This window comes from Ambystoma mexicanum, chromosome 9 (genome assembly GCF_040938575.1).
Source record: "Ambystoma mexicanum isolate Mex_15411 chromosome 9, UKY_AmexF1_1, whole genome shotgun sequence".
Lineage (NCBI taxonomy): Eukaryota > Metazoa > Chordata > Amphibia > Caudata > Ambystomatidae > Ambystoma > Ambystoma mexicanum.
Window position 1 is genome coordinate 381,251,101 of NC_090931.1, and position 22,384 is coordinate 381,273,484.

The 22,384-nt window shown below is 48.4% G+C and overlaps 1 protein-coding gene across 9 annotated transcripts in view; it reads right to left on the reverse strand.

The window, feature by feature from the left end:
* The window catches only part of TSPOAP1 (TSPO associated protein 1), a 3,887,333-nt gene that overhangs the window by 3,006,787 nt on the left and 858,162 nt on the right, over positions 1 to 22,384 (reverse strand). For all 9 annotated transcript variants that reach the window (XM_069614850.1, XM_069614845.1, XM_069614847.1 and 6 more), the window contains exon 5: positions 1,593 to 1,868. In XM_069614850.1, the coding sequence (XP_069470951.1) occupies positions 1,593 to 1,868 (276 nt within the window). The remainder of the gene's footprint in view (positions 1 to 1,592; positions 1,869 to 22,384) is intronic.

Here is a 22,384-nt window from a genome sequence, read left to right on the forward strand (position 1 = left end):
AAGTTAAAAGCTAGTAGCCATTTATAGAATTTCACTTGTCACCTCTATTCTACAAATACCCACACATATGCACACAATTTCTTACTCTGCAAAAGTCGATTATCACTATGCAATGGCTAGTGGTGAGTGCACATTTTGAGCCATATAAAATCTTTTTCTTCTACACTGATAAGGTAGGAGGGATGCGTCTGACTACCGATTAAGGCAAATTAGTTATTCAGTGCCTTTTGACATTCCTACCTGGCTCCTCCCCGGCTCCTCCCCCAATCCGTTTAAACAGTGGGCCCTGTGAAGAGGGTCTGTGTTAAATTAGAGTGTAAATAAAGAGCTATTATAAACCAGAATTGATGAATCTATGTTCCACGCCAAATATTTGACCCAACAAGAGCAACTGCACTGTACTGGAAAGGTACAGGAGCCCTTTATCTTCATTTGCTCTGTAGCTGTTTTCAAAATTCTATAAAAAAGTTGGAAAATAAATCGCTACCGTGTTGGAGGAATTACTTTCTGATTATCAGCTCCTCTGGTGGATTTGAAGGTTTAGAAGACCACCTCTGCTTTGCCTGGTGCTTCAGAATGTGAGAGTACTCCAACATGAAACCTTGCCAAGATTATTTCCGCGGAAACATTAAACTGAATGATGGAATGAAACGAAATTACAGAGCGTGATAATCTGAACCTTATTCCACTGGGGAACCCCTTTGCTGCACTCACAGATCATTTATTTATTTCTCCTAGTATGAAACGCCAATCCAAACCAGATGCCTCCCATGGGGTAGATGCTTCAGTGATGCACCTGCCCCAGAACATCTGCAAACTAATTAATACAATTCCTGTCTGCCCCTCTTAGCCTTCTCCGTCAGGGCCAATAAATGACCACAGCACCTCTAATTTGCTGAAGGGCCAACATGCAGTGTCAGTGTCTACTTTCCAACCTCATCCCCAATTCACAAGCTACAAGAGGTTCATGACTAGATATAAACGGTAGATCGGAAGTCTGAAGCTGCCATGTTAGGGATCTTCCTAAAACTAGTGAGGAGGTCAGAAGCTCATGAGCCATGGTGCCATGTGGACTGAAGTCCCACATACCTGGTGCACACTGTGTTCCCAAGCTTTTGTCTCATTTGAAGGCATCCTGGACAATGGACAAGCAAATAGACTGAGATGTCAAGTGGATATCTAACATGCAACCACACCTCTGCCTTTTATTTGCTGTTAAAGTCCGATAGCTGGACACCTCCTACATAAGAGGTAGAGTAGTGCCAGGCAATTATGGAAGTCTATGCCAAAAGGATGAGCATACTCGTCCTTGGCACTTAAAGGGTTAAAAGCAGTAGCAGAGAGAACGAAATGCCATTTAAAATTAGAAGCACAGATAAAACAAAATACATTCATTTATCATCTTCACATTTTATAATGTTTAACACATCGCCCTTCCTCCCTTCAGCACAATCAGTGGTAATACAGTGCATGAAAAAATGCTTTTTCCAAGAATGGTTCAACAAAATCAACCAATAGCAACAGAAAAGCAGTTTATCCAAGTAGGGCTATTATTACAAAGCAAATGAGGCGGTGGAAAAATGTGTTCTTACCTTTGCATCATTTCCAGAAAATGTTTTATCTAATGTTACAGCAGACTCTCCTCTACCCTGCGCAGAGAGGGCTGAAGTATCGATTATGTGAACTCCTGCAGAAGCGCCCAAGGAAACGATGGCAGATGGAGAAGACCCATGTGAGCCAACCTTGGATAAATGAAGAGACTCTTTCAGATACTTGATGGCAATTTGTCTCTGCAACCGAAGCACTTCTTTCTGTGATTCCCGCAGAAGGCGATCAAAGTCGCTCAGATTCAGCCAGTTTGTGCATTCCTGTGTGAACAATAAACAAAATGAATTGAACATCTTCAGATACTCAATTCAGAACAAACCAATCAATAGTTCCAATTTTAGAGAATCAGATCCCTTACAATAAAAGAAACTAGCGTATCGGACGACATCTCACAGGCAAAGGAAGTTTGTTTCAACTGCTAATTTTTAACCAATTTCACCAACAAGGTTAAGAAGAAACCATTTTGTGAGTAATGGTAACCAGCTCTTCTAAAAGTGCATCTGGAAGCCAGTAATGTCAGCAGGTTACCCACTCTTTGAATGTTTCCACCATTGTGAATCAAACACAACTACAAAATGTACAACTTGCACAGCAGTGGTATGTCCTTAGAAAATAAATCAGAAATATGGGAGCAAGGGAACGGCCATCCATGCTTTGTCAACCTGCTTACCAAGACTAATATTTTGCTCGAATACATAGCAAAATCAAAGACTATATTGAGAGAAGGGATGAAAGCTGGAACATCTGGAGGAAGCAGGAATAATTGACCAGCAGTGCAAAAAATTACAAGTTACTCACTGTAGTGACTAACGTAGTCTTAGTCCTAAGCCCCCTTTCCTCCATACTATATGGGCGTCCCTTCCTAGGGACAGGAGACGGAAACTTTTTCACCAGAAAATCCTTCTTCGCCTTTAAATTTAGAGGCGCGCAGGGGTGCGGCGCTGGGAGCATGCGCTCCCCTGACTCCGCCCACCAGCCCCACTGCTGAGTCCCCATTGACGGGTCAACAATATTTATCATTACTAATGACACCTGTATTATTAGGGGGGAGGATGGTGGGACATATGGACGAAAGGGGACTAAGAGTACGTTAGTCACTATGGTGAGCAACTTGTAATTACTCTTACTCCCCGTCCCCTTTGCTCCATACTGGATGGGTGATTACAACTGAATGTAGCCCCAGAGTCGAGAGGAGACCCTCCTTAAGCAAACAAGTTCCTTAGAACCGCCAGTCCAAAGGCAGAGTCTGACTTAGAACCAGCGTCCAAACAGTAATGCCTACAGAAAGCTGAAGGGGTTGCCCTGCTTAGGACCTGCCACAGAACCTACCACTGGAAGGCCGTGGCCATGGCCTTGACTCTGGCTGCGTGAGCATGCATGATGGCTGGCAGCGGCTTGCGCTCCCCTTCATAGGCCTCCTTGATGGCCGCAACCATCCACTTTGCGATAGACGTCTTAGATGCCTGATAACTGGGTCTGGAGACACCAAAGGTGACAAAGAGTGGGTCTGACTTGCAGAAGCCCTTGCTCCTATCCAAATCGAATTTCAGATCGCGTCTTACATCCAGACAGTTTAAGTCTCTCTGAGCCTCGTCCTTGGGGTCCGCCAAGAAAGTAGGAAATACTATTTTCTTGTTCAGATAGAAAGCGGAGGGTACCTTAGGTAGGAACGCCAGGTGAGTCCGTAGCACCACCTTGTCCCTGTGGAAAGTGTTATAGGACTCTGAAGCCACAAGAGCCTGGATCCTGCTGACTCTGCGAGCAGAGGTGAGTCCTACCAGCAGAGCTGTCTGGATGGTGACCAGCCTGATGTCCGCAGATGCCACTGGCTCAAAGGGTTTGTGCACCAAAGCACCCAACACCACATTGAGGTCCCACACCGAGTGTAGCCTCTTGATGGGCGGGTACAGTCTGGACAAACCCCTGAGATTGTTTCTTGACTATTGGGTTGGAAGAGAAGACCTACTCCTCCGAATTCCTGTAGGCCCCTATGGCTGCCAGATAGGTGCAACATGTGTCCACCTGTACGACTGAGTGGGCAAGGTTTGACGAGAACGAGAGCACAACGTCCAGCGTGCACGTTAGGGGTCGATCTCCTTAGACTCTGCCCAGTGACAGAACCTGCTCCATTTACTCTTGTATTGGCTCCTAGTGGCCTTGCTCCTAGTGCCCTGGATGATCTCCAGGATAGCCCGAGATAGGCTCAGGTGCTGGGACAGGAAAGGTTTCGGCCCAGCAGAAGGTGAATGGGTTGTCTGTCCGATAGACTGAGCAATTCGGAGAACCACAGCCTCGCAGGCCACCAAGGCACTATCATTATGATGGTGAGGTGACAAGCTTTCTTTATCTTGCAGAGTACCCTGGGGATCAGAGGTACGGGAGGAAAGGCATAGGCTGTCATGCCCTCCGATTGAATCTGCATGGCCTTGCCCAGTGAACTGCTGGCACTTCCTGTTCTTCCAGGAGGCAAATAGATCCACCTGAGGATGGCCCCATGTGTTGAAGACCACCTGCAGCACCTGTTCGTAATTGTCCGCTCCCAGCCTGCAGAGCCTGTCCGCTTCCAAGTTGGCCTCCCCCAGGAGGTGGACCGCCCTAAGGTAGATGTTGTTTTCCAGGGCCCATTCCCACATTCTGAATGCTAGGTCGCATAGGGGAGCAGACCTGGTACCCCCCTGGTTGTTGACATAGTACATGCTGGTGGAGTTGTCGGTCTGGATCAGGACAGTCCTGCTCCGGATGAGTGGGAGGTAGGGCCTGAGGGCTAGTCAGGTGGTTTTGAGCTCAGGCCAGTTGATATGCGACTCCTGCTCCTGCCGGGTCCAGACTCTGTGGATGCTGTGGCTGTCTAGAATGGCTCCCCAGCCCTCGAGGGAGGAGTCCGTAGTAATGGTGACCAGCGGAGTCGACTGCCGGAATGGCCTGCCAGTCTGCAGATTGCAGTCCTTGGACCACCACGTGAGGTCAGAGTGAAGAGAAGGCAGTATGCTGACCAGATCCGCTTGGGAGCCTTTCTCCTGATTCCATGAGGCTGCGAAGTGTGCGGCATGGCCAAGAGGGCTGCTGCCATGATACCCAGTAGGTTCTGGTGCCACCAAGCCGAAATCACTGGTCTGGTAAGGAAGTGCGTAGAGGCCCTCTTGATGGCCGTAATCTTGTCCTCCGAGGGAAAAACTTTCTCGGAACTGGCATCCCAGATGAGGCCCAGGAAGGTGAGAAAATGCGTGGGCTGCAGCTGAGACTTGTTGAGGTTGATGGTAAACCCAAGGTCATGCAGCAGACTCATAAGTGCGGAGGAGTGTGGACCACCCCCTCTGGGGATCTCGCCCTGACGAGCCAGTCGTCCAGGTACGGGTAGACATGTTGGCCATGGGCCCTGAGGTGGGCTGCCACTGCATTCATGAGCCTGGTAAATACCCTGGGGGCCGAGTTGAGGCCAAAGGGTAGCACCTTGTACTGAAAATGACAGCCCATGATCCTGAAGCGTAGGAAGGAGTGATGTGGCTGCCAAATCGGGACACTTAGGTAGGCGTCCTTCAGATGCAGGGAGCATATCCAATCTACCTTGTCTAGTGTCTCTGCAATCAATGAGTGCTGGTGTAACCATCTTGAATTTTTGACGCGGGAGGAAGAGGTTGAGGGTGGATAGGTCCAACACAACTCTCAGGCCAGCCTAGTTCTTTTCTATGGCGAAAATCCTGGAATAGAAGCCTAAGCCCCTCTGGGAGGCTGGTACTTCTTCCACTGCCTGGCTCTTGATGAGCGACCGGATCTCTGCCAACAGAGTTGCCGTCCCAATCTGTGGGAGTGGAGGGGAGGAAGGAGGAGAGGGAGGTATATGCCGGCGGTACCCCATGGATACTACTGAGAGGATCCAAGGGTCAGCAAAGTTCGGGTGCCAGAAATGAATGTGAGAGGCTAGCCTGCCCCCCACTGGAGACACATGGTCCCGGCGGGATGCGTCATGCATTTTTAATATCCGTGGCTGCTGCTGAGGAGGGGGACTGGAAGAAGCCCTTGCACCCCCTCTTTTTGTTGCTTGCGCCAGTGCTGACTTGGCGAACGGTCTGGTTGACCCGTCCCCCATTCCTGGAATCACAGGAACCCACCAAACACCCGCCCCTTGGCGCAGCGTTGATGTCACTGGGTGTACGCCTTGGGCGTGGTCTTCGTCAGGATAAAGACTTTGCAGTCTGCAAGCTGTTCTTTTTATCAAATTCCTCATCTGTGGTAGAGTGGAAGAGGTCACTACCCTCGAATGCAAGGTCCAATATGCGATCCTGGACGTCAGGGTTAAAATTTGTAGTTTGAAGCCAGGCCGTCCTCCTCATATCCATGACGATGCAGATGGCCCGCCAAGAGGTATCAATGTGGGCCAATGTGGACTCCATGATGTCCTGCGCTACCAGCCTGGATTCTACTAGACCTGCCTTGAAGCGTGCCTGGCTCTGCACCAGAAGTTCCGGAAGGAAGTCTGCTATTTCCCGCCACAACCTCTGGTTAGCGGCTGCCAGCATGGCATCTGCGTTGGTCTGACGCAGGTGCAGGGAGGCATTAGAGTACAGCTTCTTCTCGTACACCTCCAAGATTTTCTCCTCCTTGCCTAGCAGCGCTGAGGACGAGGTGGCCGATGACGACTAAGGCTTAGAGTAGAGTGACGCCAGAGCGATCAAAGAAGAATGCAGCTTGGGGGTGCATTGATAACAAGAGTGTATCCCCCTCCATCTGTCTTTTCTTGGCATTGAGGCGCCGATTGACAGGTTGGGCCAAGTGAGGCTTGAGCAGCCCCTTCTTGACCAGAGCCACAACGTCTTTCTGCATCATGATACCAGTCTTGGTAAGGGGTCCTAGGGTGAGGACCACTGCCAGGACTCGCTCCTCGGGCTGCTCGACCTCAGGTTGAGGAAGGCCCAAATATTCTGCCAAACCTGCATGCCTGTCGTGGAAGGCCTTCGCTGACGACGGCATGTCAGGGTCCTCCTCCTCATCAGTGTCCACCAAGGTGTCCGGCTGGTCCGGAATGGGTGGCGGAGTGCTGGGCACTGTGGGCTGCGGTGTGGGGACCGGAGCCGGAGGCTGGTGTGGAACCGCCTGTACTCTGGGAGGCAGAGGAGCTTGAATCGGAGGAGCCGGCAGCGGATGCTGCGCTGGGGCCTGTGGTGCCGAAGCCATGGGGGGAATGACTGAGCGCTGGTGGAGTGACCGGAGTGAACAAGTCCCTGACTGCATCCCTTAGGATGGCCCCCATCTCAGGGTTCGCATCAGTCCCAAGAACCTATCGAAGAACCTGTCTTCAGAGGCCGAAGAGGGGGCAGGAGATATTGACTGAGTGGCTGGGGGCTGCTGGGGCCGGAGCGCACACAGTCTGGGTTGCAGAGGGAACCTGCCCTGCGCTACTGATGAATACACTGTAGGCCACATAAACGGTTGACACCAGTCCCACCTTGAAACTCGTTCACCCGCCTGTTCTGTTCCTAGTAGTAGTAGTGGACGAGCTTCCATGTTGTCTGGCGCAGCAGCCATTTTGTCGGGCTGCGTCCCATGTGCCAAAGTCGTGGTGCATGGCCCTCTGGGCAAAGCCTCGCCCACGACTCTTGGTGTTGGAACATGAGGCCTATCCTGTACCTCAGGTCTAGGCCTGGGAGGCGAATCGCCCTCTGCATTGTCGCGGGTAGTGCTGCGTGAAGGCGTCCCCTCAGACATGGAGCCTGTACTAGGGCATAGCCCCTTGGGTGTAGACCCGGTAGAAGAACCTTGCGGTCCCTCAGCACTGATACCTGTAGGGTCCGCAGACCCCTCGGCCGTAAGGCCTGTAGCTGTGTTAGCCTCGGTGCGTGTGCTGGTAACAGAACCCGAGAAGTACCTCGCACTTGGGCGAGTCCTCTGGAAGGAGTCGCCCTTACGGGGTGCGATGGAAAATAATAGTCCTCCCATGTGCCTCGATCTCTGCTTGACAAACTTCTTCAAGTCCTCTGGAGGCCACTCCACCTAGCTAGCCTATTCTTCAGTGCGCGTGGAGTTAGAGTCGCACGGGGTGCAACCTTCCCAGCCGTGATCAGGGCTAAGGCAGCGGAGGCAAAGATTGTGGGGGTCAGATGTGGGAAAGAGTCCCTCATAGTCTGGACACCTGCTGATACCCGATGAAGTCGACATGCGCCGGCGGGGAGCGTGACGCCAGAGGACTAAGTACCTAAATGACAAATGAGACAAAAAGATAAGAGAAGAATCAGGGGAAGAGTGTGTGGAATTACATGGCAAGGCCAAACCCAGGAGCACTGGTGAAATCAGCCCGTTCCCGTAGACCAGGAAAAGGGGACTGAGGAGTGAGGCCGGTGGGCAGAGTCAGGGGAGCGCATGCTCCCAGGGCCACACCCCCATGCACCCCTAAATTTAAAGAAGATGAAGGTTTTTCTGGTGAAGAAGGTTCCGTCTCCCGTTCCTAGGAAGGGACACCCATACAGTATGGAGGAAAGGGGACGGTACGTAAGTGTATCATAAGTAGCAGGTATCGTGTCCTTTTTCTACATCCAGCCCCCCTTCCTCCACAATAATGGGGAAATTGCAAAGATTTGATAGTCAATGTTGGTGCAAGGTTGTCAGCAACACCAATGAGGTCTACCCAAAATGCTTATCAGCATGATTTGGTCAAACAGTGGTCAAACTAGAACTCACAGCTAATGGATAGTGCTTACAAAAAATGTGGGTATTCACCAAAGTTATTGCTCTTCGGACCACATTTACAGAACTTGCTATTTCAAAGTCATTAATGTTACTTTGTTGATAAAAGTATATTCCCCTTTAAGAGCTGTAAGTCTGTTGACAAAATAGTAGTCCAAGGATCATGATTATACCCAACATGTCACAGATAATGTGAAAGCTTGCTTACAGCAGGGCTACCATATGTAACCAATGCCTATCTGAGGATCTGATGGCTCTTGTGCTGTATGTAAAACCCTAGACCTTTCGGAAAATCCCAAAAGGTGCTGCAGTGTGTTCGGTGGAGTTTGTGGAGAATTACTGCTGCGTTCAGCTTTTGTCAGCATCTGCAGAGTCTCTCTATTATTTTCGCTGCTAAAGGGCAGCGGAAGCACAAGACCTTAAAAGTGCTAGTCTGGTGTTCGGTGTTCGGAGGACGAGGAGTCCAGCACATACCAGCGATTTACTTAAGTCCTCGGTGGTGTTGTAACCAGGCAGTGTTTGTCCCGCTGTGCCTGTGATCGGACCAGGCTTACGTAAGTAAATAAGTAACACTAGACTTGGTTGTTTGAAAAGGGGAAAAAATAAGAAACTAAAAGGATACAAATAACTTTGCTGATACGACAGCTACTCATACAGATTAAAGTAACGTTTGGCTGTCCAAACCGGCAAGCTTCCGGGGAGTAAACGCATCAAAGGACTTAAGAATTAGGTCAATCTACATTCCAAAACTGCCTTCGCTCTGGTAGACGGTAGCTTCTTTATTCCAAGACTCTGTTTGGTTAAGTGTGTAGGACTCTCAGTTTGACTTGCTCATTTTTTGTGCATTGAAACACAGACACACACATAAAGGAGAAAGGAGCTGAAGTTGCTCCATGCACGGACTGTAGCAAAGTGTGGATGCAACTGCAATTGGCTGTCAACAGCATTCTATCCTAGGGTGACTGCGGGCCTTTGAACTCTGGATTACGTTAGTAGTTTAACAAAGTTGTTTTTAAAGGAGTTGACTGTGGACCATTAAGCCTTTCAACCCCGGTTTACCATTTGCAAAGCAGGTTATTACTCTAGAGAATCCCTCGAAGTATAACGTTATTTGTCTTTATTTGTGTGTGTTTACGTGTACGGAGCCATAAAGCTAGACTTTTCTTGTGATTAATTAAGTTGTGTCTGGTCTTGTTTTGGTTGAACACGTGGTTTTGGTGCCGTAAATAACAAACTAATAACTGTGTATAATAAAGAAGAACAAGTTACTTACCAACTGTAACGTTCTTTCGACTGTATGTTCCTCATCTTAGATATATTCGCCAGCTTGCTGCTTCTTTTCGGAATTTTTTTTGCCAGAGGGCGCTGTGCTCGCGGGCGTGTAACTTGGTCCCTCGAAGGCCGCCGTCGAGCATCGACATCATCCATCGTATAAAGGGCTCGGGCCACGCCCGTTGGTTCAGTTCTGTTTTTTTCGATGTTAATGGTCGCATCAGTTGTATTCTGTGTCGGCAGATGTCCGGCTCTTAAGGAAGTACAAGTGCAACAAGCGTACAAACTGTACAGAGGGGTATGTTGGGAGGGTCGATGAGGAATACGTGGGAGGAACATCCAGTCGGAAGAACGTTACAGTTGGTAAGTAACCTGTTCTTCAAATGGATTGTGTCCTCTCAAGTATTCCTCTTCTTAGATAGACTCCCATAGCAGTTGTAATTTAGTAGAGGAGGAGGGAGTACCATAGTTCATCAATTATGCACAGAATGAAGGATGGGTTTGCAAAAAGGCTTCCTTGGTAAGAAGTGGTGTCTAAACAATAATGTTTTGCAAAAGTATGCATTGATGACCAAGTGGCCGCAGCACAAATCTCTTGCACTGGGACACCCCTCTGAAGAGCCGTGGAAGTTGCTATGCCCCTGGTTGAATGGGCCCTTAAACCATCTGGAAGCTCCTTCCCAGCCAATTTGTAACATTCAGATATTGCTAGGATAATCCATCTGGATATAGTTTGTTTGGCCACACCAAGGCCCAATTTGTGTCCAGTATGCCCGACAAACAACTGATCTGTTTGTCTAAATCTTTCCAGTCTAGATATGTAAAAATGGAGAGCCCTTTTAGGGTCTAGTCTGTGAAATCTTTCCTCCTCTTTACTAGCGTGCGGAGGAGGATAAAAAGATGTTAAGGTGATTTTCTGTGACAGATGGAAACCCGAAACTATTTTAGGTAGGAAAAAAGGCTTGACCTTTACAACAACTTTATCTTTATGGAAAACTGTGTGAGGAGGCTTGCAAGAGAGCGCCTGCAACTCACTCACCCTGTGGGCTGAAGTTAGAGCCACTAGTAGAACCTTTTTTAAAGTTAGGAGCCTTAAAGGACAAGAATGTAAAGGCTCAAAAGGGGCACACATAAGACACTTTAAAACTAAATTTAAATCCCAAATGGGAACTTGGAAAGGTGTAGGAGGGAACACATTTGTTAATCCTTTAAAAGAATTGTATAACTAAAGGCATTTTGAAATATGAAACTTCTTCTGAGGAGCGCTTGAAGATGAATAGAGCTGCCAAATATCCTTTAATAGTTCCAACTTGGAGCCCCGAGTTGGCTAAATGTAATAGAAAGGAAAGGACCACGGGAGTGGCACATTGAAAAGGATCCACATTCTTATCCCTGCACCAGTTACTTAATTTCTTCCAACGACACCGGTATAAGGATTTTGTTGCTGGCCTTCTGGCCAAGAGCAAAATCTCCATAACGTCATCTGGGAGGTCCCAATCCTTATATGTCAACCTCTCAGAAGCCAAGCGTGACGGTTGAGTGTCTTGACCTCTGGATGGAGAACCCGACCTTCCTCTTGCGAGAGAAGATCCTCTCTTTGTGGAAGACGTATTAGAGGGCAGATGGACATGTCCAGAAGGTCCGGGTACTGGGTTCTCCTGGCCCAATCCGGAGCAATGAGGACCATGGTTTTCCTGAACTTTCTCAACATCCTGATTACTTGAGGAATCACAGGGACTGGAGGAAACGCGTAAAGGGGTGGAAATATCCAGTCCACCACAAACGCGTCTCCTAGAGCTCCTATCGGGGGAAATTCCCTTGGGCAATACAGTTCGCACTTTCGGTTGCCACCAGTCGCAAACAGATCCACTTAAGGGGTTTCCCCAAAGGGCGAAGATCTCTTGAAGGACTTCCAGAGCTAGCTCCCACTCGTGGGAGACTGTGCCCTGCCTGCTCAGAGCGTCCGCCGCCATGTTCAGCTCTCCGGCTAGGTGAACTGCCGACAGAGAGATTCCTTCTTGCATTGCCCAGAACCAGAGCTGCATTGCCTCTCTGCACAGTGGAAGTGATCCTCAACAAATGAGGAGGCGTAGGTAGTACATGGCCACTGTGTTGTCCGTCATCAGGACATTCTTTCCCTGTACAGAGGGCAGAAAGGCCTTCAGTGCCAGTATGATTGCCCTCAGCTCCAAAAGGTTGATGTGTAATTTGGACTCTGATGGAGACCAATGACCGCTGATTGTCAGATCATTGGTGTGGGCTCCCCACCCTGTGAGTGAGGCGTCCGTCACTGCAGTTATCTCTGGGCATGGTTGCCAAAAAGGTTCCCCTCTGAGGATATTTTCCTTGTGAGCCCACCAAAGGAGATCTTGAGCCACTTTGGATGGGACTTGTAGAAGATCTGACATCTCCCTTGAAAACTGGGACCATTGAGTCCTGAGGGCCCATTGAGGGGGTGCAGAACAATGCAGGATGCCATGATGCCTAGCAACCTTAGGAAGTCGAACGCCGGTAGATGTCAGGCATTCTGAAGCTTTGTTACCATCTGCAGAATGTGGTGAGCGCTTTCCTCGGGAGGCGAGGCTTTCCCTGAGGTGGCGTCCAGGACCGCTCCGATGAATTGGCTCGGAATCATTTGTGACTTCTTGTAATTGAGGGAGAAGCCCAATTTGTGAAGGAAGGGACAGGTCATGGCCAGATGTCCCTGTGCCAGTTCGGGTGAACTTGCCCTGATTAGCCAATCGTCCAGTTAAGGGTAGATGTGAATCCCTTCCCTTCTGAGACTCGCTGGCACTACCGCCATTAGTTTGGTGAAGACCCTCGGGGCGGAGGTCAGCCCAAATGGCACAACTCGAAACTGATAGTGAGATCCGCCAATTGCGAACCTCAGGTACCTTCTGCACTTGAGATGGATTGGCACATGAAAGTAAGCATCCTGAAGGTCCAATGAAACCAGCCAGTCCTGAAGCTGAAGAGCCTCAAGGATCTGAGAAAGGGTCACCATCTTGAACTTGTCCTTCCTGAGGAATTTGTTCAAATTTCTCAAATCCAAGATGGGTCTCAATCCTCTGTCCTTTTTGGGGATGAGAAAATAAGGGGAGTACCAACCCTTGTTCCTCTCCGCTACAGGTACATGTTCTATTGCACCTTTCCCTAGCAGGGTTAGAATCTCCTGCACAAGGAGTGGGTCTGGAATTTTTACAGAGTTGGCTCCCGGTGGATGATCCTGAGGCCTTTGATGAAAAGGAAGACAGTAACCATGGGTCACTATCTCTAGTGCCCATGCATCCGACGTAATGCCCCGCCATTCGTCCAGATACCGAGTGATTCTGCCTCCCACCGGGGTCTTGTGGGTTAAGGCCTCAAAGTAGTTTTGCAGTGGCTGCAGCAGCGGCTGAGGAGGTAGTAGCCACTGCTGTGGCTGATCTAGCACCTCTCCCTTTTCCACCACGAAAAGGTTTTCTTTGTTGTCCCCTTTGACTGGCCTGCCCTCTCCCTTTTCCAAAAGAGGAATAGAAGCGAAAAGGGCGACTCTTCCAGGAAGATGACCCTGCGTAAGAGTGCTGTTGAGGTTGCCTTATAGCGGCGCTGAGTGATTTTGCTGCTGCTTTCGAGGTCTGCAGCTTCTCCAAGCTCTCGTCCACTTTGCTGCCAAACAACCTCAAGCCATCAAAGGGCATATTAAGTAACCTGGATTGAACATCAGATGCAAAACCAGATTTTCTTAGCCATGCGAATCTACGCAAGACTGCGCTAGATGCCATGGATCTGCTTATACTCTCTGCAGTATCCAGTCCTGACTTGAGGCACTCCTCCATAGCCTCCTTCCCATCCTTTACTATCGCCAGGAAACCATCCCGCTCCTCACCCTCCGGGATGTGATCAGCCGCGGCAGCTAGACAGCTCCACAGGGTGTAAGTGAACCTAGCTAATGTACAAGTCACATTAGTAGACTTAAGGGCCATACTGCCAGAAGTAAAAGCTTTCCTCGCCCAGGCATCAATGTTTTTATCGTCCCTGTCAGGGGGCATAGAGGGATAAGCTGACTGTCTATTCACAGTCGCAGCTTGAATTACCAAACTTTCAGGCAAAGGATGCTTAGATAAATATTCTGGATCCGAGGGAGTAGGTCTATACTTTCCTACACATTTTTTATTTACAGCTGGTAGAGATTCAGGTGTCTGTCGATTTGTCATAATTCTCTTTTGAAGAGCTTTCTGGAAGGGAAGGACTGGGTCTTTCTGAGGTCCTTCACCAATAATGTCTGTTAAGTCGTCCTGGTCATATCTTGGGGACACTGACTTCCACCCCATAAAATCTATCACTCTTCCCATGAGGTTCCTATAACCCGGTTCAGCATGTCCTGTGGGGTCAGGCCTTTCAAAATCTACCTGAGATGAGGTATCTAGGCCACTGGCCGATTGTAGGCAGTCATAAAGGTCTGACATTTTTGAATTAGGATCTACCAGTTCCTCAGGGACTTCTCTTGTCCCAAATCGAACACCAGCTGATGTAATTTCCTCATCAGAGGTTTGTTCCTCAAAAATAGCAGACACAGATTTAAAAAAATTCCTGCCTGGGCTGAAGGTGGACATTTTTTTTTGATAAAGGTGGAACAGACGCAGCCTTAGCCATAGTTGTGGTCTTGGGCACCAGTATGAAAGATTTCCCAGACAAAGGCACCGACAGAATCGACACCGGCTTCGACATACTCGAAAGAATCCCCAAAGTCATCGATGACTTCGATGTCAAGTAAGGCTTCGACGGCGAGGCCGAAGGTATCAATGCCATTTTTGGCTTCGACGGCAGGAAGGACGCGTCGAGTCGATAGCTGACTTCGACAATGAGGACGCCATTTTGTCCTCAGGCAACCTCGATTTATGCACCGAAGGTTTCTGCAGTCTCATGAGGTGTGGGAGAATCATCGTCTGAGTACGCCCTCGACTTTTTGTCGGATTTGATGTGAGACATTTTGGATTTCCCCCTGTCACCTTTAGAGTGGACAGGGACATGCTCTTCACGTAGCTTTTTTGAGGGGGTCGGGCCGCTTTCTCAAAAAAATGTTTAGCATTAAAGCCCTTAAGGACTCTCATTTCTTTGGGGAATCATGCTTCGAAGGACAAGAAATTAACCTTCTGTCGGGCGAGGAAGAAGAGGACCAAGATCTATAACGTCGCTTTTTTGATTTTTTCGATGGCGAGGAAGATGACTTCCTCGAGCGACTTTTCGACCTCGATCGCCTCGACTCATGACGAGATTTAGATCGATTCTCTCGAGTCTTTTAGCCTTTTAGCAGACTTGAAAGACTCTTCCCCCCCACCGCTAGCTTACCTTGGCGTTCCTTAAGAGCCTTGTTCGACATCGTCTGACACAACCCACACTCATCGACTCAGTGATCAGGACTAAGGCACCAAAGACAGTTGCGGTGAGGATCCGTAATGGACATCTTTCTTCCGCATTTGAGACACTTTTTAAAACCCGCCTTGGGTGTAGTCGGGGTAGAGGAGGAAGACATTCTCGATGAGAAAAACTGCGCCATTTTGATACACGAAGCAGAAGCTCGGAAAAACGGAACTGAACCAATGGGCGCGGCTCCAGCCCTTGATATGACAGATGACGTTGACGCTCGGCGGCGGCCTTGCAGGGACCAAGTTGCGCGGCCTCGAGCATAGCGCCCTCTGGCGAAAATATTTCCAAAAAGAAGCAACAAGCTGGCGAATATATCTAAAATGAGGAATACGTGGGAAGACACAATTCATTCGAAGGTCCTCGCTCAAGTGGTTGGTGAGAGTGGCCCATAATGGGGGTAACGTTAAGGAGTAGGGGTTGTATCGCAGATCCCTTGCTAACGGACCAAAGAAACAATAGTGTCACAGAACCACAGGTAAGAGGAAAGGGTTAAAATCTGGAACAAATAATGGTTCCCCCTCCTACTGTGGCCTCGTCCAGAGCGCCTGTGGCAGAGACTGTGAAATTTTGTTATGATCCCGCTTTCGGACTAAAAACATTGGTTGATGTTGAAGCCCTTGAATACGTATCACCTTTGCAAACCAACCAAAGAGACACTGTTTTGGAAGTTATAGGTGACATAAACCAACTCCTGGCCAATATTGAAACCAATATATGAACTATTGTCTCCGATGATATGCTACATGAGCGTGACTTGGTTTCTGATGTCTCGATTTTGATACCAGCCATCTCACATGAGTTGGCAAAACAAGTATGGCTCTCATTGGACTTTAAAACCAACCAATGGTCCATTCCAGAATCACCTGCTCGTGAGATTGGCCTCACAGAAATAATGCTGCACCACCATTTTGGCAAGGTTTTGTCAATTGCTGAGGCTCGTACTACAGCACATTTGCCCATTATGTCAGAGTTACACAGATATACTTGGGCTGCAGTGTTACGCTCACCTGGCTCCCACGGAGGCGCTGGTCTAGTCTGGGTTGCTGTGGCCTCTTCAAGCGTGATGCGCAGAACTCGGACCACCGATTGAACAGGACCCCCAAATCTTGCTTGTCTGGCCCGTAGGAATATCCTTCTGCAGATGAGAAAGGGGATTAACTGTCTGCAGAATAGTGTGCTTGCTCCCCCCTTTCGTTCTCCTCGGACTTCCTCCAAAACCCCCGGTTTAAACTCACCTTATGGTTTGGAAGGATGAACTCTCCATCCTGCTTCTGGTGCAGGGGCGCGCGTTCGTCCAGTTACTTCACTGGTTTTCAGAATGGCGCTGGCAAAATCCACTTGACTTTTCGGAGCGATACGCCGCAAGTATGAAGATTCAAAAGTTCAAGTGTGAGCCTCTTTTTATGTTGTCTTCCTAACCTGTGATCTGTCCTTTATTTCAGGTGCAGAACGAAGGCGATGCGTTGAGGGGTTAAATTGGCGATGGTAAAATCAGGTGAGTTAGAGATGAGGGCGACCCCTCTAAATGTCTTTATAATTCCCCAGTAATGTCTTTTGTCCTTTCCCCATAGGGGCCGGGGTGCGGTACCTGCCAACGAAGCGGCGCCGACCCGAAAAGTTGAATGGTTCACCATAAGTATTATGGCTGAAAATTCGGCTTTCCTCCTGTGTTCCCTCTGCTCACCTTTTGTCTCTTCTTCTCTCCCCTAGGTGCAGAGATGTGGCGACCGGTGCTGACAGGCGCGATGGAGCCGGGAGATGTCTCGCGGACAGGTGAGTGAAGCGCGGCGCTGCAGCGAGCAATGCGATGCTTTTAAATGGAAGTCTTTCTTCAAGAATGCTGGCGTGAAGATTCCGGATGCAGGTAAGAAGTTTGAATAAGTTCTTGGTTTTCACCTTTCTCTTCTCTTCTTTCCTTACAGGTGTTCCAGGTTCGAGGCAGGCGTGGCTGGAGTCCAGGTGCAGGAGCAGACACGGTGAGCGTTCAGCTGCTGGGATGCAGAACAACGCGAAGAACGTGTGGCTGTCCGGGCGTGGCTTAAATAGCCTTGGAAGAAGTCCCAGGTAAGTATTCTTCCACAGCCCCACCCAAGTAACAAAATAGTCCCTTCAGTAAAATAGTCCCTCCTAAGCCTCATTTGGCTTGGGTCTTCATGCAGCATGGTCTGCATCAGGTAAGTGCACCAAACACTTTCCTTTATGAGCCTGGCGCCTATGGCGTCAGGACTGATGTCCAACATGAGCCTGGCGCCAAAGGCGCCAGGACAGAGTCCAAAGAGCCCCTATAAGGGGCCGCTGGGCTTTTACCCGGGGGCATGATGCCTGCTCCCGGGGGTGCTGGGCCTGGCCTGGTGCTCCGGGGGTAGGCATCATGACATGCAGAAACTGCACAGAGTGGGGAGGCTCGGGGTGGACACCATGAGGAACAGGCCCCAGCAGGGGTGGGCAAGGCAGGTAGAGTGGAGGATTCAGCAACAGTGGTCGATGAGCTATCTTTGCCAATCCGAGCCCGGCTTTTAGAGTCAATGGGCAGAGGGTATGATTCCCTTAATTTTGAAATTCGAGACCTTAGGACAGATTTTGCATGCACTAGTAGGGAAGGTGCACTTTCTGGAAGGCTATATAATTGCCATCACCAACCAGAATGCAATACTTAATAAAAGGAAAAAGACTCCTGAGGTAACCAAAACCAGGGGGGGAGAGGGGGAGGGGTGGAGGTATCAGAAATAGGGGCGGAATCGATCTTGGTGAATCCAGCAGTTGAGTAAACTGGCCAGCTCCAGCAATGCGATACCCTATTTGAGGCACTGCTACCGCCAGTCTCTATGCTAGGGGTGTGTTAGGCAGAAACCTGTGCAGTTCCCTTAGGGACCACTGCAAAAGGCTTAAGACTATAGGTGTTGGCAGTAAACCCAATTGGTAGCAGTCTGTACCACCCAGATTTACCTGGTAGCTGTGGCTGAGCAGCCAGACTTCTCTCAAGAAGAGTTAGACAGTATATAGAGTATACAAGATAAGTACAAAAATACAGTAGCACAAGCAAATACTGACCAGAGCTTTGGTATCAAGTATATAATTATTTATTTAAAGACACACTTAGAAACACTCTAGCACTATTATTGTAAGCAAGTTCAAAAACACTGTCACTATTAATATATATACATCCCTTATTAGACAATTCTTAGTTAACACCACTTATTTCCAGACAGAGGTGAGCGCATAACTAAAGATGGCACTCCAATAAGTTAAGAAAAAGGGTGGAAAAAGGCAGAAATTAGGAACAGCACACAACACAATACTTTAGAAGCACTCAGCAAGGCAGGAAAGTCAAAGTCTACTTGTGAGCAAAACGTTCAGAGGCCAGGCTCCCTGTGGAGAGAGTAGAACACCAATGCGCCCAAGATCACACAGTTTAAAAGGCTTGGAAAGTCTTGCAGAGAGTTTTAAAAGGAATCAGTTCAGCTCAGAAAAGTTCAGTTAGCCAGCCTAGGGCCAACCCAAGTGGTAAGATGAGGATTTACGAGACACCCAACACAGACCGTTGCGAGGGAGGTCAGGCGGACACAGTACCTTGAAACTGGAGACAATCCTCCAGCGGGGGCAGTTGTTCCTGGCAGTGGATGCAAGTCACGGCGTCGTCCAGAGGAAGAGAAGATCTCGACGTGGAGGAAAGCCGAAGGTCGTTGCACTGCCAGGGAAGAAACCAGCCGCGGAGTTCACCGGTTAAAAGGTACTACTCTTTTATTCGCGGTAGTGGAAAAACGTGGTATCCCGGTTGCCGGGGTGCTTGGCACAGGCAAGGCGGCCACGAGATGATCCAGGAAGGCGAAAAGGCGGGTAAACTGGTTATCCCCACCAGTCAAAGGAAGAAGACTCTTCGGGATGTAGATCTCCTCTATCATTGGAAGAATTGGTGAGTCGGTTCAGCAGGGCTCCACTGGTGGTGTTGTCGTTGCAGGTCGGCTCAGCTTCTCCCTCTTCAGATTCTTTGGTCCTGTGGCGACGTCTGAAGTCCCAGTCCCCAAAGCCCTGCTTTTATGCAGAAAACACCCATTCATCAGTCCTAGCTGTCACTCAAACATACTAAATGGTGAGCTGGGCGGCTCACCACTGGGCCAATCACACAAGAGTGCGACTTGAGTTGCCGAGGCAACTCAGTCCAGGGTGCCTAAACCCCCCTCCCACACATCCTGTAGACCCAGACAGAGTGGCACCACTTTTGGAGACTTCTGTGGAGAAGCCAGCCAAAAAGTGGAACAAAGGGCTCAACTTGGGTTGGAGTTACAGAGTCGAACACAAACGCCATTTTAAAACCGAGTCCTGGCAAAAAGACCTAACCGGGGAATAAATATTAAATAAATAACCCGGCGGTATCTTTAACATTGCACCAAAAAGTGGTGCGTTTTAAAATGAATGGGAAAATCCCATAGTAAATATTCTTAAGGAATATTTCGCGTGGTAACCACTGCCACCAGCCAGAAACTCGACGAGGGGGGACTGCACAGTGCCCCCTCAAAAAACAGACCCAGGGGCAATCTAATTACCCCTACCAGTACTTCCACAATATGATGGTTTGTACTGTTCTGTTCCCAATTTAAGACTAGTAAAGTCAATGGTGACTTTACATGCCCTGGGAGACCGTATTCAGTCCCAGGGTATGGAGTCTATGTTTGGGGGTCACTATGACACCCCTGTGTTACTGCACTGAGGGTGCTGTGTAACACACTTACCAAAAACCACATGAAACCCTATGGAGTAAAAGACCCCATAGCCCATAAAACACATCACAAAGTCAAAGGATATCTCAAATCATGTCTAAGAGTGGGAGAAAAAGAGTCTCACTCTTAGCAGGAGAAAAAAATAAACCCCAAAAATCCAGCAAAGCTGCTGGGGGACTCACTAGGTTTGGGAAATAGCCTTAACAGAGAATTCTCCCTAACAGGGTGTCCCCTGAGCAGGGAGACGTAGTGGTATGTAGCAGTTCAAAGGTAATAGACCCATCATTGAGAGGCCTGAGTGGCCCCTCAATCAAAGAAAAAATACTCCCTAAACTAAAGGAAAAACCGAAAAAATGAAAAAACTGTAAGTTACCCCCCAAACAAAATAATAGGGAATCTCAAACGTTTCTGAGAAACCTAAGATCTGCGGTGGATAAGCAAATGGTAGTAGATAGGGAGGATCTTGAACAAAAAAAAGGGATTTTTTTAAGCCAAATACAGCAAAGAGCCCTAAAGAATCACTTAAGAAGCAAAAGCAATGCAGGGAGTCAGGAGTCCATGTAACTGAGCCATTGGAGGATAGTCCTTCTTTTGACTTAAGCAACATTTCAGTGAACCCAATAGACAGGGAGTGCCATAAAGCTTCAGGGAGGGAAGAGTATATGAGTGAGGTAAAAACAGAGAAAACAACTGGGCAAGAGGGGGGGTTTACTTTGTTTTAAGGGATTTTAGCGCCACACCACTGTTAGGGCCTACTAACCCAAAGTTAGAGGAAGTGGGAAAGCCCAATGCCTGCCCAAAGGCAGGGGAAGCAAAGGAAAAAGTGTATGCAAAATATTCTAAACCAGTTGTAGTTAAAGATCAGGCACAGGGTAGGGACAACCGAGATGCCCAATGTGAACTCCCAGTGTCCCCATCCCGAGCAATAGAAGAACAGAGCTCGGGTATGCCAAAGTGCAAACAACTGAGGGTGGATAGGGCAACTGCCCCTCACACGGACTATAATGAGGAGAGGCTTAAATCACAGTGCAGACTACCCCACAAATCACCCCAAAAAGTGCAAGAGGATCAGATCTGCATCTTTCTGAGCCACCCATTTGAGAGCTCCAATAGGTACCCGCTGAAAGGCACTACATCTTATCTTTCAGGTACGAAATCCCAAATTTTAGGTTGGTAACAACAGAAGATATCAGTAATGTTGAGTTCATGCAAGATGATTGCTTGGACATAGTTAAACTCCACCTAAGGTCTCATATTATTAAAGGTGCAATTCTGGCAGATAACAAGTGTTTTTTAGCTCTGGGTTTCGAGGTGGCTGACGCAGGAATATCAATGTTTTCAAGATTAGCCGCAAATTACCAAGAAAAGGTCAGTGCAGATCCTGGGTTTCTTCCCGCTCAACATGTTGATATGAATAGTCTAGGAAAATATGCAAGGGGCCCCACAAAGTCAAGTATATAATGGTTGGAGCCAACGCCAAGAATTGAGGATCGAGGGAGGAACCAGTGCTGGATACGACTTGTGATTGCCCACCTGGGTTCGAACCTCCTGGAATTCAAGAGGTTTTAAATATATATTAAATAATCAGTACTTGTTTGTGTCCTTTGACATAGTTTGCTTTCAGGAAACTTTACTCCTTGATTAACTGATTATCAAAAGGCTTTTAGTATAGACCAAAGCATAGCGGGGTGAGAGAGATAGGCTGTACAGTGGGCTACTGACAGCAATTAAGCAGACTGGTAACGTTCTTTCGACTGGATGTTCCTCCAACGTATTCCTCATCTTTGTAATCATGTCCAGCTTTGGCTGCTTCGGAAAATCTTTTCAGCAGAGGGCGCCCTGCATGGCGATGGCGCTGAGTCGATGTCCCTTGAAGGCCTCTATCAAGGGTGACGTCATCGGTTGATATATGTAGCACGCACAGCGCCCGTTGGCCTCAGTTCTGTTTTTCCCCACACCTCTTTGTGTTGCTGTTAGGATAGGCAGGCAGTAGTCAGCCTTGCGAGACCGAAAGCTGTAACAGCATAGAAAATTCTACAGAGGGGCAGGATGGGAGGGCAATGAGGAATACGTTGGAGGAACATCCAGTCGAAAGTATGTTACCAGTTGGTAAGTAACTTGTTCTTCGAATGGATTGTGTCCTCCAACGTTATTCCTCATCTTTGATAGACTCCCAAAGCAGTATGAAGGATTGGAGGAGGGTGGAGAATTTAAAATTGAACAATCTTTTTATAAAGCAAAGTAATGCACTGTTACCAAAAGTGACGTCCTGAGCGTGGGAAGCATCCAAGCAATAATGCTTGGTGAACGTATGCAACGATGACCATGTTGCAGCGTCACAAATTGATCTAATGGGTACTCCCCTTTGTAGGGCTGCGTAAGAGGCTATGCCCCTGGTAGAATGAGCCCGCAAACCCTCTGGTGGGTCCTTGCCTGCCAATCTGTAACACTCTGAAATACCAAGGATGATCCACCTTCACAAAGTCTGTTTAGTAACAACTTGCCCTAATTTTCATCCAGTGTATCCAATAAAGAGTTGGTTGTCCACTCTCAATTTGTAAAACCTAGAAATATAAAAGCTCAGAGCTCTTTTAGGGTTCAATCTATGGAGCCTCTCCTCCTCTTTACTGGGATGCGGTGGGGGATAAAACGCTGGCAGAACAATTTTTTGATTCAAATGGAAATCCGATACAACTTTA